Source organism: Polypterus senegalus, chromosome 12, assembly GCF_016835505.1.
Source record: "Polypterus senegalus isolate Bchr_013 chromosome 12, ASM1683550v1, whole genome shotgun sequence".
Taxonomy (NCBI): Eukaryota; Metazoa; Chordata; class Cladistia; order Polypteriformes; family Polypteridae; genus Polypterus; species Polypterus senegalus.
In genome coordinates this window covers 160,811,754-160,839,448 of record NC_053165.1, presented here as the reverse complement: position 1 = coordinate 160,839,448, position 27,695 = coordinate 160,811,754, and the positions used below count along the sequence as shown (strand labels likewise).

The 27,695-nt window shown below is 40.4% G+C and overlaps 1 protein-coding gene across 3 annotated transcripts in view; it reads left to right on the top strand.

Annotated features, from left to right (window-relative positions):
* The first annotated feature begins 754 nt into the window (after positions 1-754).
* Positions 755-27,695, top strand: part of fli1rs (Fli-1 proto-oncogene, ETS transcription factor-related sequence) — a 103,379-nt gene continuing 76,438 nt past the window's right edge. For 2 of the 3 annotated variants that reach the window (XM_039770546.1, XM_039770544.1), the window contains exon 1: positions 755-893. In XM_039770546.1, the coding sequence (XP_039626480.1) occupies positions 876-893 (18 nt within the window). In that variant the 5' untranslated portion in view covers positions 755-875. Of the gene's footprint in view, positions 894-1,124; positions 1,400-27,695 lie in introns of those variants that run through there. The other variant, XM_039770545.1, reaches the window with a different exon arrangement.

Sequence of the window (27,695 nt, the reverse complement as noted above, 5' to 3'; positions counted from 1 at the left end):
GGGATTTTTTACTTGTCTTCTTAGAGAGCCAAGGCTGGGGGACTGTCAAGAGGCAGGGCCTGTTAAACCCCATTGCGACACTCCTTGTGTGATTTTGGGCTATACAAAAATAAACCGTATTGTATTGTATTGTGTCTTTAAACAATGGGAGGAGAGCCACACAGACAAGGGAAGAACATGCAGATTTGGAGACACAAATCCTGGGGGTCCACACTGCAAGGCAGACGCACCATTCTTGTCATAAATTTTTTTTATAATTTCTGTTTTGTGTTTCTCCTAAAAATGTGGGCCCCCTTTTGCTTCTGAATAAAAAAAACAATAATAATAACCACCTTTTTTATTTCAGAAGCATCACAATTCTTGAAATTATTTGTAACAATGAAAATGTGGGACTAAATGACCTGTTCTCTAAATTGTTCTAATGTTGCAAAGTGCAAAACCAGGAATTGATCGAATTATTACCAGCGTGTATTGAATTAAGCGGACGACGTTTACCCCCGAGAGCAAAATCCACAAGAAACTTCATGGTCACCATAAGGTCGGGTGTAAAGCACGAAAAAAAACGACAGCCGGTAAAGATGACTATTTAGGTGTCACCAGCGGTTAGAATGTTGACAATCTGCTTACAAAATCTTACTAAAACGAAAAGACACACGCCTCTAGTCTTTATAAGATAAAAATTACTTCTGGTCTCACCAATAGGAAACCAGCATTTGATGGTTTGTGACTTCACTTCCCAAATTTAGAAAAACAGTTCTCATCCGGCCATGGTAGCAGCTTAATTGTAATGTACGAACCAACATTAAGGGCGCATGTTTGTGACGGTTGCAATTGCTTAATTTTTTAAAGCATTACGCTTAAGGCTACAACCTACAATGGACTGCACGATTAAGGTAGGGTAATTCCTTTTCTTTTCCATCCTTCTCATTTTGGTCGACGGGTTCGTAAAATGAAGTGAAAGCCACCCACTGAAGCGCTTCACACGAAAGTAGCAGAGACGGGGCGGTAATCCGAGGTCCCCCACTCTTTCCTTCTGGTACAAAATTTCCTCTTCCTTCCCGTTAGTGGTTGTATGTCTACGCTTTAATAACACAAGAAACCACCACTATAGACTCAGATAAAAACTAAATGGTGTCCAGAGGGTGACAAAGAAAGCGTCTGTTCTCTCTCGGGCTTTTTTTTTTTTTTTGGTTTTGCTTTATTGTGCAATGAAACAAAAATGGTAGCGTATGCAAACAGCGGCAGTCCGTTGCGAACAGGTGGAGTCCTCCTGCTTGCCCGGCTTACTTGTGGTGTAAAAGAAGGTAAAGCTTGAAGGTCGTGGACTGTGGAGCTCAAGAAATAAAATGGTTTGCCTGGAGATTTCGGGGGAAAATGTTTGCTTCTGACCGGCAGAACGGTTAGTTTCAATTTATAGTTATTAAAAAAAAAATTAAAAAGTCAAATAACGGTCTGTGTATTTATTAATAAGACCGCAATGCTATTTTAATTTGTGCAATCGAGTTAATTGTCAAATCCTTAAAAGTTAACTTCATGTTATTGCTTATATGTTTCAGTCTCGGGATGTCTTGTCCTTTTTTATGTCCAACCCTGTATTGTTTTTTAAATATCCTGTCATTTATTTGACACGGCGCTCTTTTTTGAACGTTGGTGCTGTTTTAAGAACCAAAAGAAAAAAGTTGCACCTTAAAAATTGCATGCGTTCAGTTTTCATTCGTTGAGATACTTTATATTTATATTATTATGTAAACTCCTAAATGTTTTTGCATAACCTGTGTGTAATTTATTGTACACATAATTCATAGTATTTTTATATGACTTTATATACATATATATCGCGCTCAATTTGCACGTTCTCGCTGTCCGCTTGTTTTCTCCACCCGGCGCTCCGTTGTCCTCCCACACGCCAAAGACGCGCAGGTTGAGGTGAAATGGCCACCCGAAATCAGTCCCTTGTGAGGGGTTTCCTGCTATGAATTGGCGCCCCATCCGAGGTCGGTTCTTGAAGTGCGGGGTCGCCTCTGGTCTGAATTGGGCTAAACGGATCCGAGTGGGTGTTGTAATAACTGTAAGACGGCTGTCTTGGCTGTTGCATTTTTGTCATGACGGGTCATTAGGTGTTTATACGCCCACTCTTATCTATCATTTTTCTTTATCCAAGGCGACTTACAGCGTTTGAGGGATGTAACTGGTCCACATTTCTTTTTCTGTTTCCATTTGGATTGCAGGCAGGTGAAGTGACCTGCTCGGCGTCACGGAGTGTCAGCAATGGGATTTCAGCACACAGCCTCGGGGTTTGCACAATTCAAAGTCTTGACCAGTATACGACTTAACATCCTGCGATGCTCGGTTATGGTGTCCAGGTGATGGTATACTTCGGTTTTCTGTGGTTAGCCGTTATCAGTCATCCCTGTCCATTCTCCGTACGTGACACAAATGACCCAGCCATCCATTTTACAAACCGCTCATCGAGCGGGAACACTCCCAGGACGGGCCGTCCAAAACCAACAAATTAAGCTCCCCGTGCGGTCTTCGCAGGGGAGAACGTGTAGACCCCATCGCGCGTGAAAGCAAAGCTGAGTCTTCTTGCCAGCGCTCCTTCAATTTTTTTCGGGTTTTTCTGTTTGTTTAGCCCGGCGGCGGTGGCGCAGAGGTTCACGGATCTGCCGTCTTGCCGGTAACTTTAACGGCGCTTCACTCGGTTGCCTGGTACCGCGTAAAAACAGTGTTTGACAAAGAGCCGTTATATTCTGGGAAAGGTCCTTTGCATTTGGGTTTTGATAAAGTCCTGAATCCGTGGACAAAACAGAAATGTCCAATGTACAGGAGACCACGTAACACTTTTTAAAAATCCTGGCTCTGTAACGGTACTTTACCGGGCTGTCCGGTTATTCCTCAAGCCACTGCTTGATAGAGCACCATGTCATGAACTGTTTTTTAAAACTGACATTTGTTTTCTGGGCTTTGAAAAGGTTGCTAATATGTGGACAGCACAGAAATGTCTACAAGCAGTGGGCCACCCAATGGTCTTCAACAGAGAACCTGCGTGATGGAATGTGCAGTAAGAGTCCATTAAAATCAGGAACTCATTGCTATTTGACGGATCTCTCATCACCTGCTCGACTCGATTTATGGAGCCTGCTATGGAAATAAACAAGAGGTCCTTTCTGGAACCTTCATGTGGATGGTCCTTTTGAGGAACCCAGAATGGTTCTCCTATGATGTGGCATCACTCTGAAGAACCAATATGGAACCTTTTAGTTTTAAAAATGTGGGTTTGAGTCCCACACCCACTCAGCCATAACTGCAAACCTGTTGTTGTTGTTGTTTGTCATCTGTAACGTCAACGGCTCTAAACTGGCACTCAATAGCGTCTCGTGCCCACGTGATCTGAAGACCTGCAGGTGGGGTGGATTGGGAATGGAGGTCCAGGGCTGTTTGCTGCCTTGAACCCAGTGGCATGGGACCCCCTGATTCTACTTTGGACTAAGTGGGTTTTTGATTGAATGCCTGAATAAGCGGGTTAGGAAAATGAATGGATGGGTGTTTCTTTATCTTTGTGGACGCTCTTTTCCTTAAAATCGATATGAGATGCATTGCTCGTGTTAGTGTTTGTAATTGTGCTTTTGTTTAGAAGTACTTGTAATTACTTATAACAACAAAACATGCAATTGTTAAGGTTGCTTATTCAATTAAGGGTCCTATACAGTTTATGACAATGGTTACATAATGCTACTTTATGTGGTTCCTTGTAGAGCCACCACTTCACAATCACCAGGTAATTCTTGGAAGAGTTCCTTGCAAATGAAGTTGGCTCTTTGAGCTTTCCAAAGCTTCCTAATATGTGGACAAAGCAGAAGTCCTTAATGTACAGTAAGCTACCTGGCAGGACCCAACAGAGCAAGAAAACCTCAGCTTGGTCTCGGTTACTGAATGCAGCCAAAGCCCACCTAAAATCATCTACCTCTTTTATCATCCTCCACGTTATCATCTATTCATGGTCAGTTAAGGAGCTTGTGATGGACCGAACTAATTAAAGACTCTTTCTGGAACCTTCATGTAGATCAGGGGTGTCCAACTGTGGTCTTGGTGGGCCGCAGTCCCTGCAAGTTTTCATTCTACCCATCTTCTTAATCAGTGAGCTGTCTTTGCTGCTGATTCACTTGTTTGGCCTTCTTTTTTAATTGACGTGAACTCGGACCCCCTTAGTTGGTCCTTTTTCCTTAATGAGAAGCCAAACAAGAATGAGACACAAAATGAGCTGCCACATGACCAGCTCACCTGAAAATGAAGAATGGTGAAGGTCTCGGTCATGTGGGTCTGCTCAGGTCACCAAAACATCTTAGAAAAAAACAGAAAATCAATAGTCGGCTGCGGCAGGACGAGAGCAGCAACAAGGCCTGATGTTCGATAACGGCTTTAATGAACAGAAACAATCGGCTTCTCTTTAAGAAACTGGTTGGAGTTTGACATTCTAGTTTAGCTGGTCATCTGTTGGCTCGTCTCACATCTCATTTCTGTTTGGCTGTCATTTAATGAAGAAACAAATCCATTCAGAGGACTGGATCCTTAAAAACAGGGCTATGAAAAGGAATGGTAAAGGAGTTAATTAGCAGCGAAAACTGATTAGGAAAAGGGTGAGAATGAAAAGCTGCAGCCACTGCGGTCCACCAGGACCGGGGTTAGACACCCCTGCGGATGATCACTTTGGGAACGCCTGGGCTATGGTGTTGCTCTGAAGAACCCTTGATGATCATGGAACCCACTGGTGTTGCAGAAATCTGTTATCATCTATTTGTGGTAATATATGGAGTTTGTATTTGGATGAATACTCTGGGGACCAAAAATGCTATGGCATTGCTCTGAAGGAAGGACCTTTTATGATCATGAAATTAATGGGAATTTCACAAATCACGCATCGTCTGCTCATGGGTGTTTATGGAGCCTGTGGGTCTAAATAAATAAAGGCTCTCATGCTATGGCCTTTCTCTGAAGAACTCGTTTAAAGGGTCTCCGAAAAGCTTTAAACATACCGGCCTAAGAGATCTCTGAAAACCTTTAGAGAATCAGGAAACCATTGCTATTTCACAAATCTGCTGTTTATTTCTGTGGAACTCATTACAGATCTAATATAAAAAATAAAGGTTCATTCTGGATCCTTCATCTAGATGATTCTTTTGTGGAACCACAAATGGTTGCCCTATAGCATAGCACTGAAGAGCCTTTTTAAATCATGGAACACATTGATATTGCACAAAATCCGTTCTCATCAATTCCTGGTAATTTATGGAACTTTCATGTGGGTGAATATTTTAGGGACAAAAAATGGTTCCCCTAAGCTACAGCATTGCTCTGAAGTACCTTTAAAAATCATGAACCCGTGGGTATTTCACAAATATTTTATCATCTATTCATGGTTGTTTATGGGGCCACTGATGGATCTAAATTCATAAAAACTCTTTCTGGAACCTTCTCTGTGGCATTGCTCTGAGGAACCAACCTTTAGACGGGTTGAAAGGTCAGCAACCTGTTGGTATTTCACAAATGTCTTTTTTATTCATAGATCTAAATAAACAAAGGTTCAAATGGATGCTTTATGTGGATGTTGCTTTTGGAAATGGCTGCCCTATGGCATAGCTCTGAGGAACCTTTGAAAACTGTGAAACCCATTTGTTATTCCAAAATCTTTATTCACCTACGTATGGTTATTTATGCAGCCTGTTATGGATCTGAAGTGGGTTTGGAAAGTGGATGGATGGATTTTTAATTGTGCACCTCAAAGTTTAGACACAAAACAAGACATTCACGCACTTGTAGATGGAGGGCCTATTTAGAACTTAACACAAGTGACTAATGAATGTGACATTAAAAACCAAAAAACACACACATCCACATGGGGGGAACATGCAGGCTCCACATATGGGCTCGGTTTTCTAGGGTCCAGTGAGGACACCACGGTCTTAAAATGCTGGTAGTTTAATGGCATTATTCTTACCTAATCGTATTTGTTCTTCCATTTCTTGTAACTTTCACTTTGACATCTTGTCAAGCAATTTGAGAGAGATTTATTGTATAAATATGTTCTATATACATAAAGGTAATCTATCTATCTATCTCCCTCTCTAAATATATATATATATATATATATATATATATATATATATATATATATATATATATATATATATATAGATATATATATATATATATTTATTATATATATATATGTTTCCTAAATGATGAACACCTTCTTTAAGTCCAGTTTTGTACTTGTTGTCCACTTTCTCTTTGACATCTTCTCAAGCAATTTGAGATTTTTTGTATAGATATGTTTTATCTATCTATCTATCTATCTATCTATATATATGTTTTATCTATCTATCTATCTATCTATCTATATATAAATATATATATATATATATATATATATATATATAGATTTTGAAATTACTGTTTTCTAAATGATGAACACTTTCTTTAAGTCCTGTGTTGTAACTTGCTCTTTGACATCTTGTCAAGCAATTTGATAGAGATTTTTTGTATAAATATTTTTATATACATAAAGGTAATCTATCTATCTATCTATCTATCTATCTATCTATCTATCTATCTATCTATCTATCTATCTATCTATCTATCTATCTATCTATCTATCTATCTATTCATCCATCCATCCATTATCCAACCTGCTATATCCTAACTAAAGGGTCACGGGGATCTGCTGGTGCCAATCCCAGCCAACACAGGGCACAACGCAGGAAACAGGGCACCAGCCCACCGCACGCAGTCTATATATATATATATATATATATATATATATATATATATATATATATATATATATATATATATATATATATATATATATATTATATATATATATATATATATATATATATATACACACATTTTTTTAAATTACAGTTTCCTGGACGCTTTCTTTAAGTCTTGTATTGTGCAATTAGCCATTAAAGACCGCATTGGTGTTATTGTGAAGGCGGGAGGGCGCATTCGTTTTTTAATCAAAATTATTGTCAAATAAATTGCTGTTTAGAATTTAGTAGAATTTAGTATTACATCGATTTGTCGTAGAAAACCCTTGTGTTTTTTTTAGAAGTATGAATTTATTCCATGTTTTGTTTAATTGTTTTTAACTTTTAGACGTATAAATGCAGGGTATGACTGCGCACACTTTTAGTCACAAACTCCAGTTGCTGACAGACTTTCTGCCCAAGCGGCTCAGTTCGACTATTTTTATCCAGACAGGTTGGGGAGGAGGTTTCTAACGGTTTTTTTTTTTTTCAAGGTTTTACAAATAAAATGACAAGAATGCATTTTCCAATCGTTCTGAGCTGACGGGTGCTGGGAATGTCGGGAACGCGTCCAGATCCCATTGACCAGCACTTTTTTTTTTCCGCGGATGGAAGGTTATTTAAAGAATAATTGATAGCGAGTTCATGTTAAGCTCTTCATCAGGTGTCCTTATCAAGACTCACAGAGGCTTCCTGTTTGAACCTCATGTTTCCTGCCCACACTTCCGCTCTCTCATTTTGTACCAAGCAAACAGTTTTCTTTCACATTTTTCTGCAAAAAGAAAAAAAAGGCTAAACGGTACTTTGAAAAATCGATGAAGGAAAACAAGTGAGAAAATTCAATTAAGAACGAATACGGCACATGTATTTCAATTGAAATATTTCTCTTTATGCAACTTAAATTTCTTTCTCCGTCTTTCCGAAAACTTTTAGGAGGTTTGCAAAAGCGCCTAGAAGCTTTTTTTTCGTTGTTGCTGCAAAAGGCAATGTAAACCGCAAAGCTTGCAGAAGGGCGCAGCTGACAGCGCATCTACCAGCGTCTTTGCAGAATCAGCCAGCTTCTGACCGAAAAACTTCTGCTTTTTTAGTTACAACTGACAGCTATAAGAAGAAAAAAAAAGTACCGATTTTTAAATGCGATAAAAAAGGATAAAGAGGCATACTTTTTGTTAGTTTGACATATTAAAAGTTACGGGGTCATTGTCAATTTTAATAAGTCGCTCTTTTAATTACTGGGTCAGGTTGTTCAGCAGTAAATCTAAACAAGTAAAAGGCAAAAAAAAAAAAAAGTAAATGTCACAAAAACAAAAAAACAGGAAATTTAGAGTAGATGCCACTTAATAAAATGCGCTTATGCAATCTGCACGCACTTTACTGAAAAGCGCCAAATATATACCCGTATAACCAATCTTCTTCTTCTTCTAACGTTTTTCCCACTTTCATGTTGGGGGTCACTATATACATGAGCAGCCTCCTCCACTGTGGTCTGTTGTGCACCCCCTTTCTCCCTTACTGGTAACCCCATTTACATTTGTTTACTTAGCAGGTGCTTTTTTCCAAAGTGACTTACACAGGCGTCCACAATGTTGGAGTAAATATCAATGGGACTCAGTGCTACAGATCAACGGTAAATTGATCATCCCAAATGGAGAGCTTAAAACAAAATACAAGAACCTATCGGCCATTACCGGTGAGATAGAAATTCAGCAGTCCGGTGTCTTTGAATGCTTCTTACACGCATCGAGGGACTCAAAAGCTGAAATGGAGGTGGGCAGCTGGTTCCACCCGGTAGGAGCCAAACATCACAACAGTCAGGATTGAGATTTGATACCACAAAGATGCCGTTGATCAGCCGACCTGAGTGGCCGAGGAGGAGCATAAGACCTCACAAGTGGACTCTGTAGGTGAGGATCAAGGATTTGAACTTCATATAGGAGATCAATGTAGCGATATGAAGAGAGGCGTGATGTGTGTCCTCCTCGGCTGGATGAACACCAGACGTGCCACTGCATTTTGAATCATCTGCAGCTGCTTGGTGACACATGACAGTATATACTCCTGCCATTCTTACACATCAAGGTGCCAGAGCAGTTCTTCAGAGCGATGCCATAAGGGAACCATTTTTTGTTTCAAAAAGACCCATCCACATGAAGGTTCCAGAGATCACCTTTATCTACTTAGATCAGCAACAGGCTTCATGCAGAAGATAACCACAAGCAGATGGTAACAGATTTGTGAAATACCAAAGGTCATGATTTTAATATGATTTGTGATATCATCTACTGTTGAATTCTGTTCTGTACTTGTAATGTTTCTATTGCACTATTGTATTAAGGATTACTTGTGTTCTGTTTGTGTATTGTATTGTATTGTATTGTATAGGGTGGTCCTGATCTAATTATGCAGTTTTCATTACACTATAAATGATTAAGTTTATTACATAGAAAATCACCTGAAAAATCCCGGACCATCGAGAAGTGTGCAAACTGACGACATGAAGAATCGTCTTCGCGCCGAACTGGAATCGTCCCCACATAAATCAAAGTCATCCAGACGATCTGGAACTGCGTAATCAGATCTGGACCACCCTGTATTGACCCCCTACTTTTTGACACTCACTGCACACCCAACCTACCTGGAAAGGGGTCTCTCTCTGAACTGCCCTTTCCCGAGGTTTCTTCCATTTTTTCCCTACAAGGGTTTTTTTTTTTTTTGAGAGTTTTTCCTTGGATTCTTAGAGAGTCAAAGCTGGGGGGGGGCTGTCAAGAGGCAGGCCCTGTTAAAGCCCATTGCGGCACTCCTTGGGGTGTACAAAATTAAATGATATGATTTCAAAAGGACTTTTGCTGCATACGTCCAATGCCTCAGGTTTTCTGGATCCGTTGGTGTCCTACTAGGTAGCCTACATCAGATAGGTAGCCATATATTAAATATTTCAGGATTCTTCTACATATTAGGAAGTGTTTCAAAGCATATGCAAAGAATGAAATGGCACTTGGTCAAGCAGTAGTCCTACAAGAAATCACACCACCCAGGAAAGAACCATAAAGTGCCATTAAAGAGCCATTATTTTAAGGAGTGGAGCTGCAGTTCTCCAGACCAGAGCTTGGACCCGGAGCTGTGCTGCACACTCTTGTCAGATACCATCTGATCTCGTAAGTCTGCAAGAAGAGAGAGCCCAATGCAGCATGCTGAGTGAAGGACAGCCGGTCATCGATCGCCACCCCAGGGTGGTGTACTGGGTTAGCTGGTGCTAGAGATAGTGAGCCAAGCTGAACAGAGATGGGGTGCTGAACAGAGAGGCGAGCTTGGAGGGTCCACCTTTGGCAGGTTGAGCTGGAGATGGTGCTCCTTCATCCAGGTAGCAACATCGTCGAGCCATGCGGAGATTCTAGTTGATACACGGTGGTAACAGACGTTTATATTCACAAATGAGGCCGACGTGATGGAGTAAATGTCGGTCAGGGGTCTGTTTGGGAACGAGTGTGACAGGGCAAGGGTACACATTTGGCCATCACAAGCGGAGAGCTCAATACAAAATGCAAGAGCCCGTCGGCCAATATCAGTTAGACGGAAGTTCACCAAACAAGGGACTCTTCAAACACGTCTTAAACACGTGGAGGGACTCAAAAGTTCAAAAGGTAAAGCAGGAATGAAAAATCCATAATGACAGCTCCTTAATATCTTTATGGTTTCTCCTGGACAACAATGAGGTCAGAAAAAAATAAAATGCAGACATTCTCTTTTGGACTCTTGCTTCTCAGATTTTTCTCATGAGAAGAAGATACCTGGCTATTCTCGAAAAGGGCCTCCTCTTGAGTTGCAGCAGAGACCTCGGCAAGTCGTACAACGGGCTCGGACTTTCAAAGTACCGTAGTGTCGACATTTTATTATTTTGCACCCTCCCCCACCATAACCTGACGTCTATCTAAAGTATTCGATTCTCGAAAATCTCAATCTCTGGTTATCGATGGATCTCGATGTTTTAGGGTTCACTGATTCCAAAAACGTTGATATCTCAATGATGGGTGAATGTCTGTATGTCACAGTTTCTTGACGATGGTCCCCAACCCCGGTCCTGGAGGGCCCCATTGGCTGCAGGTTTTCATTCTCACCCTTTTTCTTAATTAGCGATCTGTTTTTGCTGCTAATTAACTTCTTTGACTTGCTCTTGAAAACCCAGAACCCTTACTTGTTTTGTTTCCTTAATTAGCTGCCAAACAACAATAAGATACAAAATTAACCAAAACATGACCAGAAAACTGTGACTATCATACAATATCTGAACATAAAGAAAGGTGAAGGTCTTGGGAATGCTGATCTGCTCAGGTCCATAAAACATTTTAACGATGCTCTTAGAAAAGAGAAAATTTCGGAAATGTCTGCTATTTCCCAATGACAGCAGCAACAAGCCATGGAATTAAAGAACAAGTTTAATTAATGACAAGAATCGGAGCCTCATTAAGCAACTGGTTGAAGTGAAATTAGTTGGAATTTGAGGCCCTGACTTAGTTGGTCTTCTGTTGGCTCACTCACTTCACGTTTCATTGTTGTTTGGGTGCCATTTAAGGAAATAATGAAGCAATTCAGAAGAACGGTGAAGAACTTCAGGGGAAGAAATCTTAAAAAACAAGTCAATTCAAATGAAAGGAAAAGGAGTTAATTAGCAGCAAAAACGGGTCACCAATTAAGAAAAGGGTTAGAATGAAAACTTGCAGCCACTGGGGCCTTCAGGACTGGAGTTGGGCACCACTGGTCTAAGAGCTAAAATGGCTGGACGGAAAAATACCAAACCCGAAACTTAATTCTGTGCAATTACCGTGCAAGAGGCACACTAGAGGAGCCCTCAAATACCATCAATCTGCAATGAATTATGAATTGTTCTCATCAATTGCTATCGTAATGACCTATTTTATGATCAGAAAGGTCAGCATCAGAGCGGTAAATAATTCCTGAAATGTTATAGAAGAGATCGAGTAACTTGGTTCCTAGGGGCGCTAAGCCTACTGACGCTCACGTCCAAATGTTTTGCAATTTGAAAGTATTGTGTGTTCAGTAATTTATGGTGAAATGTATGGACGGATGTGTGTGGTAATAAACATTTTATTATGATTGCACAACAGTAGTCCTTGGTTTCAAATAATACTATTATTTGCTCTAATTTATATTGCTGTGCACCAATTTGATCATAATCATGCTGGAAGAAGAGGCTGGCATAGTGGTTAAGACTTTGAACTTCAAACCCTGAGGTTTTGAACTCTGATCCCACTTCTGACACCATTTGATCTCGAGAAAGTCGCTTCATCTACCTGAGCTCCAATTGGAATAGCAATGAAATGCAACTGATTGTTGCCCAAGTGCTGGACGTCACCTTAGATAAAGGCATCAGTCCTTTAATAAGTTAAGAATATGGTGTCTTAGACTAGAAGGGACACGACTAGAAAGATCTCACAAATTATAACATGCTCTTCAAGGCAAACTCTCAATTTGGACTCGTTTTCCCTCAATTATATCTCAGGTCTCCTTTCTAGCTAAAGCTGTCTCTCCTAACGGATTTTTGGAGAAACATCTCTGACAATGTTGATTCTTAAATGAAATGTAAATGAGAATCTTCCCCTTGGGATTAATAAAGCATCTATCTATCTATCTATCTATCTATCTATCTATCTATCTATCTATCTATCTATCTATCTATCTATCTGATCTATCGATCTCTTTTAAGTCTCATGAACCATCACAAATCAACCTTTGAGCAGTAAAACCTTCCCATGGGGTGCTGTGCCCACTGTTTCAAGTCTGTGTCAGGACTCTTGCAGCAGCGTTTTCAACCACCTGGAGCCGTGATAACAGTTTAGAAGGGGCACCGTCCAGGAGGGAATTCCTGTAGTCGATGGAGGATGTAATCAAAAGCAAGGAAAGGTGTCGCAGCATCAGAAAGGGAGAGGAATAATGAGCGACCATGGGGTGTGTTAGGGACATGCAGCTGCGAAAGTTTCTTAATGTGGTTAATGAGGGTAGAATAAGAAAGGGAGGAATCAGAGATGACACCTAGCAGAAGAAGAAGGAGGTCTGATGAGGTCACCACTAAGCTCATTCTCTTAAGATGAGCTTTAGTTAGTTTTTTCTTGCAGTTTAATGAATGACCTCACAATTCATTCCATGTTAGTCATATATTTTAGGTAACCATCATTGCACTTTGTGAAACTTGTACGTTTCAAGTAACTGAGCACCCGTTGCATGGTATTTGTCCTATAAAGCTGTCTGGTGTGTTTACTGCAATCATTGTATGGTGGCTCACTGCACACACAGCCTTTAGCCGAGAAAGAGAAATGCTATTTCTATTATATACTTTGAAAAATAAGACACAAATGATAAAAGAGGTGATGCAGTATAATTGAAATGTTTAAATCAAAAGAAATCACGTAAAAAAGTCTTCACACACACAAGTTCATCACAGATCTGACACACGATGGCCAATTTTTCAGGTTCTGAGTTCATAAGGCAGGAAGGGGAGGGTCCAGGCGGATGGATACGGAAGTGACATCAGAGATGGAGCAGCTGTCAGTCTTGCTTTCTGCAGAGGGAGGAGAAGAGAAGGCATTAGTATACAGCGCCACCCCCTGGTCTGGAGGGTCATTACCATCACCAAAGCCTTTAAGCTGTCTCCGATGGGCATGCACATGACAACTTGTGTATTCCTCTTATTAAATATTAATGATTGTTTTAATTCTATTCAAGCAATTAATGTAAAATGTTTAAATATGGTAATTAGTCAAGCAAAATTACACGTTTCATTGGCTAACTAAAAAGATTACAGTATGCAAGCATTCAAGGCAACTCAGGCCCCTTCTTCAGGCGAGATGTAATCATAACGGCTTTAAAACGTCTTAAAACGGGTCTTTATAGGGTTGTGTGGTTCCATTGCTTGACCATAGGACCATTTCATTCTGATAATTAGGGTTCTTTGCATATGAAGTTGGGTCTTTGAAAAGGTTGGGAGAAAATAGGCAGCGTTTATCTCCAGCAGGTGACCCAGAACTGACCAAGAGAACCTGAGCTGAGTCTGCGTGATTGTAATTCAAACTTAAACTCAGAAAGCCATGTTCTACAAATCTGTTCTCATCTTATTTATGGGGATCTAAATAGATGAAGGCTCTTTCTAGAATCTTCATGTAGCTGGTTCCCTTATGGCATTGCTCTGGAGAACTTTTTGAAAAATCATGGAACCCATTGGTATTTCACACATCTGTTAATATTTTATTCATGGGACTTGTAATGGATCTTAATAAATAAAGGCATATAAATGCAGAAGTGGGTGGACTGGTGTCCTAACTGGGGTTGAGGACAAGTCCATACCCATCCGGGAGGCCATAATGGAAGCAGTATAAGAATTGGGAAGCAAACCAGCCATTTCTGTACCAGTCAGGAAGAACAATTAATAAACAGGCAAAGGAGAACTGAATTCTATGAACAGTTCGTCCCCCAGAATAAGAGGTGGCAGTGTTCCTCTGACCAGGTCCCAGTTTGGATACCTTAACCATTACCTGGGATTTGTAGGATGGAAGGGCAAACCTTTCGGGACCCTTGGGTTCCAGCATGGCACTACTGCCAGGAGAGGACCTCCCTGTTATGGGCAGCCTCTGTGTGCAATGCGACAGCACCTGAGGTGCTCCTGGGTCCAACATAAAAGAAGGCGTCTCGCCTCACTCTGGGAGTCAGGAGGTACTGGTCAAGGCTTGCCTGTTGGGGTATGGAGGGAGCTAATTTGATTCCTGTTTTGGAATTGTGCTTATGACGTGTGGTGTTTGGAAGAAGAACCCACAGATGGTACTTTTGTATAATAAAAATACACTTTACTGTATTTGACCCCTTAACTGAGTCTGTGCACTTGTGAGCCTCACTCTACTGGTTCCTCTATGGCATTGCTTTAAAGAACCTTTTAAAATCGTGGAACTCATTGGCATTTCACTAATCTGTTATTATTTTATTTATGGGACTTGTTAATTATCTGAATAAGTTAAGGTCCTTTCTGGAACCATCATGTGGATGGTTCCTCTATGGCACTGCCCTGAAAAACCATTTCAAATCATGGAACCCACTGTTAATGTCACAAATCTATTATCATCTATTCATGGTACTTTATGGAACTGTGTGATGGATCTAAATACATAAAGGCTCTTTCTGGAACCTTCATATGGATGGTTACTTAGAGAACCTATGGCATTTTTGTCTGAAGGACCTTTTAAAATCAGTAAACTATTGGTATACCACAAATCTTTTATTATCTATTTATGGTTATTTATGGAACTTGTTGCAGCTCTAAAACAGATTTGGAAGATGGATGGATGGATGGATAGATGGATGGATTTTTATGAGTGTACCTCTAATTTTGGACACAAAACATCTAAAGCAGATTTGAATGGCTGGATACATGGCTGGATGGATGGATTTTTATGAGTGTACCTCTAATTTTTGACATAAAACATCTAAAGCAGGTTTTCAAGATGGATGGATTGATTTTATGAGTGCACTTCTAACTTTAGATGCAAAACAGGAGCCATCCCTGGTCCAGATGCTCACTCTCACATTACATATCTAAACACATAAAGGTTCTTTCTTGAACCTTCTTGTGAATGTTTCATTTGGGAACCTAAAATAGCGTCCTTATGGACACCATTCCTGGAGGGCTGTAGTGGCTGCAAGGTTTTGTTCCATCCCATTTTCTAAATAAGAAGCCAATTACTGCTTGTTGAAGGAGTTGTTTCTCAAGTAATATTTTTCTCCGTCATTCTTGTTGACCCCCTCTTTTTCAGATTTCCCATTCTTAGTTGCTTATTTTAGTGTTGAGCAGCTACCTTCACTATTTTTAGTTGTTCCTTATTAGCAATAAGATGCAAATGATAAAGGAACCAGCGGATCTCCATCTAAATTAGACACTCAGCCACAATAACTGACTCGGATTAGAAACAAACCAACAATTTAAATTGGTAACAATTACTAATTTAGATTAACTAATCTGGAGACTCAGCTATCTGATATAATGAAATATTTGAAAAGAAACTTGGAATTTTAAAAAGTGAAGGACTGCAAATTACTTATCAGCGTCAGGCGACAAGTCGTTTGGACGAAATCCTTGGAGGAGGAAAAAAATGTACCATTTAAGAATTAGCTGACATGGCAAGAGAGAGGACACTAACAAGCCAACCATCCGTTCATTTTCCTGACCCACGTATCCAGCACAGGGTGACGGGGCAGCTGGAGCCTGTCCCATCAGTCATAGAGTGCACAGGATGCGACTTTGCTTTGTGAACTATCAGCCTAGCTGGAGGTCCAGATTGCTCTGAGCAGGTTTTCATTAAGGACGTCTCCATACTGCTCTTCTTCTTTCGGCTGCTCCCGTTAGTTCAGCTTTAACTCAAAATATTCTCCTCCTTCTTGACCTAAAGTGCAGCATTTGACCAGTGATGTGCAAGTTCACACCTCACAAGAACTCGCTCAAAGTTCAGTTCTCACAGATTAAAATGAATAAATTCGCGTTCATTGGTCACCTTTTCAATTTTGAACTCATGTTGATTTTGTATTTTTAAGGAGTGAGAATAAATGACCCGTGAGTTTACTTTTTTTCAATTTCGCATGCTTTATATTTGGCTATTACAGTGTTCTTGAATAAAATGCAGACATTTTTATTTAAATACACTTTGTTGAGTTATACCCAGCAACAAACACGTATAATCATATATGCTGATATCCTCCTGGTCAAAAAGAAATTAAACAGATTCAAGTATAAATTACCGCTCTGTTTCCAGCTGTGTATACAAATGGTGATTGTTTAACCAGCGGGTAGGTGAGCTAACCGATTACGCTGCCAGTCAAAATTCGCGTCACATATTGCATGTCCAACGGGGAAAAAATATAAAGTGTCCTTGCAAAGTCCAACGTTTTCCTAAAAGCGAAAGCGGAGCTTCCCCGCGTGCTCGTGTCAGCTGGGGTGTAGCTTAAGCACAAGCAGGCAGACCAGACAGCGGCGATTTGATTTGACGTTATTTTTATCTGAATAAAAATAAATGGGAAAAAAATTCCTATGAAATAAAAATCCGTAAAAATCCACTATTTGTGCTTATCCGAATACCGTATTCAGATTCGGCCCCACCCTTACGTTACAGGGTAAGGCAAAACGTTTCATCGGGACCTAAACCAGATCCAGAATGTCACCTAAAACTGAACGCGCTCACGTTCAAGTTCTTCACTTGCAAATACGTTACGTTAGGGTTCTTACAAAGATGAGCTTGTTCAATAAACGCGATCTCATGCGCATCACCGCATTTGACGCTGTTAGGCCTTGTTCACACGGGCGTTAAGTTTTTGGATAAACGAACTTGCTCTGAACGTCCTAGACGTTTATGTTGCATTTTGTGGTGGCGATCGATTGACTTCTACACCGGCGTTCGTTTGTCTCTGTCTAACGCCAGCCTGCAGCCCAAATTGTAGTTTGTGTGTTAACCTGTGGAGGCAGTGTCGGGAACTGGATATGAAAGCCCTTGTCGTTTTATTTGAGGTGCCTCCTTTCAATATGGACCATTTTGCTATGTTAGATATTAATCTTCTTGTTTTAAAAATACTCGTAATACGGCGACGTAGGGAGAGAAAAAATCGCCGCCGCTACTGGGTTCATCCTCTGACTGCACAACGTCGGGTTAAAGGAAGTTTTTTTGTGCTTTATGAAGAAATGCGAAAATTTCCGCGCAAGTTTTTTAATTACTGTCGGATGTCGGTTTCCACTTTTGATTGTCTGCTGCAGCAGGTGCAATGCCACATTGCACGCCGATCAACCAATATGCGACTTGGTGTTAGCCCCGAAGAGAGACTACTTGTCACTTTGAGGTAAGGAAACAGCAGTCGAGTGTGCGCTTACACATGTGTTATGCACTGAAATGCCCCCGCCATGGATTGCTCCCCTACATAATCGTTATCAAATATTATATTAGAACATAAATTAATAGGTTCATGGTTTACAAATTACATGAGACAATAAAATAAAATAAGCAATATGAAAATATATATGTTGTATATGAAAACATAAAAATATCCGGTCCTCCGAAGCGTAAAATAAACGCGCAGAAAACGAACTAGAAGCGGTTTCCTTGCGTTCGTTGGGTTTTGAACGCCAAGAAAAAGCTGCATGCAACGTTTTTTTGATGCCGTATAAACGCGCAGCCGGACAAACGCACGTCACCAAAGCCCGTGTGAACACTCTCATTGACTCCTACGTGTAGAAAACACTTGGCGCTTGATCCGCGCTCACCGGACGCTACGAACGCAAAAAAAACGCTCGATTTTAACGCCCGTGTGAACAAGGCCTTAATCTTGAAATCCTCCTGTCACGTCTCTCCGCCGTAGCGCTCTCTGGCTTAGCCCTTCAATGGCTCACATCAGTGGTTCTCAAACTGTGGGGCAAAAAGGGGCGCGAAGATGTGAAAAAACAAAATAAGAATCGAAAATATGAACAATACATCTATTGAAACCAAAACAAATTAACTTAAACAACATTCTGATACTTGAAAAATAAATAAAGAGTTAGATAAATGTCGATTAAAGTTAAGTAGGTATAATAAAATATGCATCTATGATATATCATTAATTAAAAAAGAACAAATTGGTATTAGTGGGCTCCTTTCAAAAAAACGTTAGGGGGGCACGATTAAAACTGTAATGAAAACTCGGTCGTAAATACGCAAAAGGTTGAGAAACGCTGCTGGCTCACATCACATCTTTCTAATGGCCAACAGTTTGTCACACTCGGCCGATAGAAATCCTCCACCTCACTCGAGTCGCGTGGTGTCCCTCAGGGTCCAGTCCTCGTGCCGTCACTCTTTCTACTTTATATCTGTCCTTTGGGTCAGATTATTGGCAGACGTGGCCTTACCGTCCACAGTTATGCAGACGATGTTCAGCACTATCTTCGGGCAGACTTGCCTCCCAGCACACTCACTGATCTGGAGCTATGGATGGAAAATAACTTTCTCAAACTTAATGCCAATAAAACTGAAATGTTACTGGTAAGGTCCAAACTCCCTACTTTCTAAGGCATCCAACGTCTCTGTTTCTGTTGATGGTACGCTTGTTAAAATCTGCTCCTGTTGTCAGAAATCTTAGTGTTTTGTTTGATTCGTCACTTAACTTTGAGCTACACATTAGGTCTCTGTCCACAATTTCATTCTATCATCTCCACCACATTGCCCGTCTCCATCCGTTTCTGTCCTTGTCTGATGCTCAAACTCTGCTTCATTGCTTCATAAGGTCTCGTAGTGATTACTGGAATTCCCTCCTCATCGGCCTCCCTGCAAAATCTGTACAGAACTCTTCAGCCACACAAAACGTTCTGCTCACATCTCCCCTGCTCTCTCCCATCTTCACTGCTTACCGGCTCCATCAAGGATTACATTCAAGATTCTGCTTCTTACCTTCAAAGCCCTCCATAACCTTTGCCCCTCTCTGCCTCACTCAGCTCCTTACACTCCTTGTCGCTCTCTCAGGTCCTCGCGCAGTCCTCTCCTTGCTGTCCCACACACCAGACTCTCAGGTCCTTCAGTGTTATGGCCCCTCAACTCTGGAGCTCTCTTCCACATTCTCTCTGAGATTGCTCCTCTTTCTCCACCTTTAACTACTTTCCACTTCTATGAACTTTTGTCTTCTGTGTGATTTTTTTCTGTATGTAAAGCGACCTTGGGTTTGTGAAAGGCGCTCTATAAATTGCAACTTATTATTATTATTATCATTAGTCTCCCAGTCTGTGCCACTAATAAACCACCCCATAGAATGATGATGCCACCACCATGCTTCACAGATGGAATGGTATTGTGTAGGTGGTAAGTTGTGGCTGGTTCCCTCCAGACATGACACTAATCTTTGATTCATCAGACCAGAGAATCTTATTTCTAAGTCTGAGAGTTGCTCAAGTCATCATTAAGTCCTTCCAACAGAACCCTAAATACGAAGAGGACTGTTTCATTTATGTTAGGTAGAATGCCCAGAGGGGACTGGGTGGTCTCATGGCCTCGGTACCCCTGCAGATTTTATTTTTTCTCTCCAGCCGTCTGGAGTTTTTATTTTGTTTTTTTCTGTCCTCCCTGGCCATCGGACCACCTTACTCTTATTCTATGTTAATTAGTGTTGTCTTATTTTAATTCTTACTTGGTCTTTTATTTCTCTTTTCTTCATCATGTAAAGCACTTTGGGCTACATTATTTGTATGAAAATGTGCTCTAGAAATAAACGTCGTTGTTGTTGTTTAGGTGCCTTTTTATAAACTCTAAGACAGGTTTCCATGTGTCTTTTACTAAGGAGAGGCCTCTGTCTGTCCACTCTTCATAAAGCCCAGATATAAGTGGAGCGTTGCAGTAATAATTGTCTTTCTGGAAGCTTCTCTCACTTCCACACAGGTTCTCAGGAAATCAGTGGGAGTGACCATCCAGTTTTTGGTCATCTCTCTAATGCATGACTGCTCAGTTTGGCCAAGTTAGGAAGAGTCGTGGTTGTTCCAAACTTGTTCCATTGCAGAATTGAGGAGGCCACTGTGCTCTCGGCAGCCTTCAAATGCTGCAGACATTTTTATATAACTTTCCCCAGGTCTGTTCCTCAGCTCATTGAAAACACAATGGGCAGTCGGAAAATCGAGAATCCACCTTATGAGAAGGATTTAGGAGTCGTAAGTCTAAGCTAAGTGTTGAGAAGCCATTAAGAAGGCTAACAGAATGTCAGGTTATATAGCGCCTTGACGTGTGGAGTACAAGTCACAGGAGGTTCTGCTCACGCTTTATGACGCACTGGTGAGGCCTCATCTGGAGTCCTGTGTGCAGTTTTGGTCTCCAGGCTACAAAAAGGACAAAGCAGTGCTAGAAAAGGTCCAGAGAAGAGCGATTAGGCTGATTCAGGACTACAGAGGCTGAAGTTTAATGTCAGCAAATGTAAAGAATTACACATAGGAAGTAAAAATGTGAGGTCTAAATATACAATGGGAGGTTTGAAAATCGAGAGTCCACCTCATAAGAAGGATTTAGGAGTCGTAAGTCTAAGCTAAGTGTTCAGAAGCCATTAAGAAGGCTAACAGAATGTCAGGTTATATAGCGCCTTGACGTGTGGAGTACAAGTCACAGGAGGTTCTGCTCAGGCTTTATAACACACTGGTGAGGCCTCATCTGGAGTTTGTTTGTGTGAAGTTTACCCTTCTCAAGTTTCCAGCTCTGTTCCCGTGTTCTTGATTCACTGGACTGATTCCCTTCATAATGTTAAACACTTCAATCCGGTCACCTCTTAATCTCCTTTTGCCTCCCCCTTCTCTCGGCCCGCATCTCTGTCTTGGATTAGTGTGAATATGTCGCTCCTGCAAGCGAACTCTGATTCTTAGCGCACTAAGAGAAGTCGCGAAATCAACCGGAATGTTCAAGCAAATTCTAGAAAAAAACCCGATCTAAATTCATTAAGTAGTTCTCTCATGAAAAGCAGACAGACAGACAGACAGACGTTGGATTTGATATATAGAGATATATATACTAGCCACATTACCTTTTTGCAAAATAATAAATGTAAAATTGTTTGATGTCTCTTGCCCTACGTGTACCTTCAGCACCACTCTTCTGTATCCACACGTGTCTGCAGTTCTCTTCACCGGGGTCTCTCTGGTGTTTGTTCCAGTAAAAGCCTGCTTCTTAGACTCTGTCGTTATTTTTGAGGTGACTTAATCACCTCGTTTGTACTTTCCACCTTTGAAGGCGACTCTCAACATGCCTCCTATGCCTTTATTCCTCCTTGCGTGTCTCACTCACTCACTCACTCACACTTCGTCTTTTGATCACGTCACCAAATCCAAACTGACCAATCACACCACAGCCAAGCTGACCAATTAGATTGCTCTAAGGGACAGGACACATCTATACATCTTAGCATTGTATCATATAATAGATGTCGTTCAGGGGCAACTGGGCAACAGACAAATCGGTGAAAAGACAACTCAGTGACATCCTTTACCAGTTAGGTAATAGTTAGGCTCATAGAGATTTTTTAATGATATTTAAATGACAACGTAGGGCGACGGAAAATCCACAGAGTCACCTGCTTTATGAGAGTCCCAATACATTGAGAGTAAAGATATTCCTTAACCCGTACTCTCAGGTCACCTTTTGTATTCTAAATTTCATACGATTACAATCAATACAATTTATATAAAGGATTAGCAATTTTGGTTGCAGAAGATAATATAAGATACAGTTTGTTCCATCTGCAGAATAAAGTTTGTTCGTCAATTATATAAATTTATTTTCAATATTTTAAATCATGTTGTCATTTAAATATAATTAAAAAATCTCTTTGAAGCTTACTATTACCTAATTGGTAAAGGATTTCGCCGACTTGTATTGCGCCAATTTGTTTCTTCGCCGACTTATCTTTTAGCCGGGTTGTCTTTCTCCGAGTTGTCCTTTCGCCAAGTTGTCTTTCGCCAATTTGTCTTTTTGCCAAGTTGACTGTTGCCCAGTTGCCACCGAACCAGTAGATATATTTAAAAAATGTACCTCATAGTGGAACTACCTGCCCTCAAGGTGGGCTCCTACATAACAAGGATTTGACTGCAAATCCCCAGCAGTAGAACCCTCTGTGGTTGCTCGAGCCTCAGGACCCTGTGACATTATTCAGGGCCCTTTTGTTAGAGGTGTGAAGTAGACAGTCTTGGCATCATGTCATGTTGGGGTTGAAATGTCAGAGTTTTGTCTATTTTGATTATTTTTATGTGTTGATCATTTGGTTTCTATATGTCAATATGTTTTCTGCTCTCTTTCCTATGTTTTGTGGGTGGTTCCCCAAAGGGCGGGGCCACCTGCCCATCACTCTAAGGCACTGCCCTCTGTCCTATAAAGGCTGAGGAAAACCCACAGTCCCTTGCAGTTCATTGAGTGTATTAGTGTCGGCGAGTGTCTTTTGCGATTATTCTGTGCTTTGTGATATTCGCTGGATGCTTTGACTGAAAACTTAGTTTTTGACTTTGTATGCTGAAGTTGTGATTGGGACTTGTTTGCCTTGAATTGCATTTGCAATTTTAAGGAATCCTCTGGTGCTCTTTGAGGCTTCACTGTCTTCGGTGCATTTTTTTGTATTAATAAATCTTTTTATTAATAACAATACTTCTACCAGCAGCCCCCAAACCCTCAATGACTAACCGGGGTTTTGATGGTTTCCCCCCTCTAGTGGAAATTCTGAGAATTTTTGGGACTCTGTGCTTGGGAACTCTTCAGTCCATAACACTCTGGGCAATGTGTGAATGTAAAAGCAGAGGTGGAAGCTGAGAGTAAATTAATAAATAGATCATTGGGGCTGCATATTACTAAAAAAAAAGTCTAATATAATAAATTAATAAGTGTAATTTTAGGGACTTCAAATCAAGACAATTCAGTAATAAAGAGAATGTATTATGTCTGCCTTGATGCTGTAGTGGAAACCTCCCTAAAACTATTTAAACTGCGAATATCTAAAAGTACAATATCAGTACTGAATACACATATTATAATATTTCTGTCTCACAGTGCCTTGTCACATTTGGTGACTTTTCATTATATTTCACCAGAGGGTACTTTTTGATTTTAGCTCGTTAAATGCACACACAAATTATCCAGAGGTACAATATCACAAATCAGTACGTATACTATAACATTTTCATCACACAATGTCACAGTTTAAAACTTGCCTTGTTAAGTTCGGTGACTTAATATTTTCAGACATAATACAGTATATTTAACTAGAGAGTACTTTTAGTTGTTAGCTGGTCAAATACACAGGAAATGTGACAAGTTCTAGGGTGATAACAACAATCATACATTTTATTAATATAGCACCTTTATATCTGCTACAGTGTAGAAAGAGTGACTCTGAAATGGGTCTGAGAATGTTGGGGTCTGCACGGCTCCACTGCACATATAAAGGGACGCACATCGTGAAATCGGGTCATCTACGCAGAGTCAGAAATGAATACAAAACTCACGAGTTAACATTTGAGGGAAACTTCACAAAAGAGAAGTTCAACAGGAAGGTTAGGCCAGCGCATTACCAATTTAAAATAATCCCTTCTCTCTTTTGCTCTATAAACACATCTCTCTCCAATAATAACCTGGCAGTGCAATCGGGGTGGGGGTCTCCATCAGATCAAAAGGAGCCACAAGTAGGGCATTGGGATCTCCATTTTGTTTCCTTTCCTCAGTCAGACTTTTGAAGTACGTCTGAAATTCTCTGTCAGTTGGTGTCATGTGAGTTTCTAGGCCAAGCCTGTACTGTTTTACAGCAGGATGTAAACAGGTCGCTTGCACGAAAAACAGCCAAAGATATCCTCTGTCTCGAGACGCACGAGCTGCAAGAAAAACAAAAACGTGCCATAAAAAGCAGGAGTGAAGCAGCTCGAGTCGACAGAAGTCTGTGGAGATTGAAAAATATTTGGTCCTTGACATCTCTTATATGACGACTTCATGTGTTCATATGTCAGGTCCAAATGCAGCCAATTTACACACAGATGTGAATATTTGAGGCTTTTGTAAAAGCAGTCTTGGGGTGACACAAAGCAGGGCACACTGGAGATAAACTGCAGTGCAGAAGAAGAAGAGAGACGGCATAAAATAAAAGTGAAGGAAATGCGGCAAGTCAGTGGAGCCTTTTTATACAAAATAATTATTATCAAATATAATAATAATTATTATTATTAATCAAAGAGATAAATGTAAAAAGATAACAGATATGTATAGTGCCTTTCACATCCATCTAATAGATTGGTAGAAATAACAAGTACAATAAGAAAGACACATAGATATGCACAATATAATAGAAAGATATTAAAGACAGATATGCTAAGTAATAGAAAGATAGACATGGTAGGCACTATATACTTAGACAAATATAGAGAAATTGGAAAGCACTGAGATAGATAGATAGATAGATAGATAGATAGATAGATAGATAGATAGATAGATAGATAGATAGAGTGAAAGGCACTATATGATAGATAGATAGATAGATAGATAGATAGATAGATAGATAGATAGATAGATAGAGACACTATAAAATAGATAGATAGATAGATAGATAGATATGAAAGGCACTATATAATAGATAGATAGATAGATAGATAGATAGATAGATAGATATGAAAGGCGCTACATAATAGATTGATAGATCAGCTTCTACCCATTGGCTCTTTTGTGCTGCCCTCCTGCCCTCAGATCATCTCCAAACAGTTTATTTATGTGCAATATATTTATAACACTTGTTACTACTGTTTTTTTTTTAATTATTAGCAGTTGTTATTTATTCATACTATCCACCCATCCATTTTCTAACCCGCTGAATCCGAATACAGGGTCACGGGGGTCTGCTGGAGCCAATCCCAGCCAACACAGGGCACAAGGCAGGAACCAATCCAGGGCAGGGTGCCAACCCACCACAGGACACACACAAACACACACACACACCAAGCACACATTAGGACCAATTTAGAACCACCAATCCACCTAACTTGCATGTCTTTGGACTGTATACTATCTATTTCAAATTATTACTATCTTACCTATTATTTATTACTTATTTATTTATCTATTTATAATATAGTTCTCTACCTGTCTTGCACTCATCCAGCATTTATGCTTATGTTGCACCATGGTCATGGAGAACATTATTTTGTGCCACTGTTTGCAGCAATAAACTGTATGAATGGTATGCCAATAAAGCCAATTGACTTGACTTGACTTGACTATAGAGATACATAGAAATGAAAGGCACTATATAATAGACAGACAGATATAAAAGGCACTATATACTAGATAAATAGATATGAAAGGACTATATAATAAATATATATTTTAGTATAGTCAGCAAGATAGATAGATAGATACTACATTACAGATAGACATTAAACTCACTATATAATAGATGGAGACATGAAAGGTCCAATATGTTATATAGATAGATAAAGGAACTATATAATAGATAGATAGATCAGCTTCTACCCCTTGACTATCCAGATCCTGAACTCTGTGTTGCCCTCCTGTCCTCAGATCTGCTACTAATGGCATATCTATATGCACTGCATTTGTTACTGCTGTTTTAATATTATTATTATTACCAATAATAATAATGGGCAGCACGGTGGCGCTGTGGTGGCGCTGCTGCCTCACAGTTAGGAGACCTGGGTTCGCTTCCCGGGTCCTCCCTGCGTGGAGTCTGCATGTTCTCCCCGTGTCTGCGTGGGTTTCCTCCCACAGTCCAAAGACATGCCAGTTAGGTGGATTGGCGATTCTAAATTGGCCCTAGTGTGTGTTTGTGTGTGTCCTGTGGTGGGTTGGCACCCTGCCCAGGATTGGTTCCTGCCTTGCGCCCCGTGTTGGCTGGGATTGGCTCCAGCAGACCCCCGTGACCCTGTGTTCGGATTCAGCGGCTTGGAAAATGGATGGATGGATGGATAATAATAATAATTCTTTACATTTATATAGCGCTTTCTCACTACCCAATGTGCTCTACATGCAGGGAGGACCCGGGATGTGAACCCATGAGTTGCCGTTAATATTTTTTTATTTATTATTATGTATTTCAAATTATTACTATCTATTCACGTGCCTATTATTTAATATTTATTTATTCATCTGCTTACACTACAGTATAGTCCTTCACCTCTCTTGCACTTGTCCTGTTATTTCGAGCCACTGTGTGCTGCAATACGGTGTACGGATGGTATGACAATAAAGCCCCTTGACTTGACAGACAGATGGATACACACACACACATACATACAATGAAACATGCACATACTATATGAAATGCACTGTAATAAACAGACATCTTTAAGCCAGCAGCTTTTGGTTTAAAGCTCTTAAAGGCGGGTAGAGCTCAGCTGGACTTTCAGACTGTGTGCAATTCTGTTATGTAATTCATTTCTGAAGACTCTGCAGTGCACAACATCATCATATTTTACTGAGAAAAGGAAAACGACACTCGGTTTCGCTTTATAATCCCGAAACTGAACTTGCTTCATTGACGTTAACTTCGGGGTAAGGAGCAACTGAAACTTTGCAATGCTCTCAGATGTGATGTAAGAAGGTTAAAGTGTGCGTTTTCTGAAAGCCCTGGTGGTGATGCCTAAACCATGATAATAAAGCATGTCTACCCTTCTCCCCATTCATGAGGTGCCAGTCCGTCACTGGGCCTATTTAGAGTCACCCATTCCCCTGCCCTGCATATCTTTTGGTGTGCGGGAGGAAATCTGGAGTGCCCAGAGGAAAACTAATAGTGATCTGGAGAGCACATGACAAGCCCACAATGACAGTGACAATGACATTGAATTCAGCAGCACACATCACTGCTCCATCATGCTGGCATCATTAAGGTCTTCTTGGACATCAATTGCAAACCTTTTATTGTAAAGTCAAGAAGAATGCCATTTAGGGTTGAGCTTATCTGTTAACCAGCCACAGCAGCACTTATATACAGTAAGATACTGCATTGATTTTAAGGTGGGAGATTTTTAAAAAGTATTCAAGCCATGTTTATTCCCATCAGCTTTTTAATATTTGCTGTTAAAGCTTTGTGGGGTGCAGTGCAATTCCAAACTCCTTCTGGTGTCTCTGATTTAGTAAATTTGCGGCATTGAATTGATTGTAGTGCTCACCCACTATGGTACTTTAAAATGTTGCCAAAGCTTCCATTGCAACTACTTGACTCCTGTCTGATGAGCCCACCTCTTTATCAAGATGGTTGATTAAACTGAGAGATGCGCCTCACCAGGTGTCTGCATGGCAAAGTGTTGGGAAGGTAATGGCCAGACTTGCTCTGTGATGGATGGCATCCCATCAGTGAGGCTCG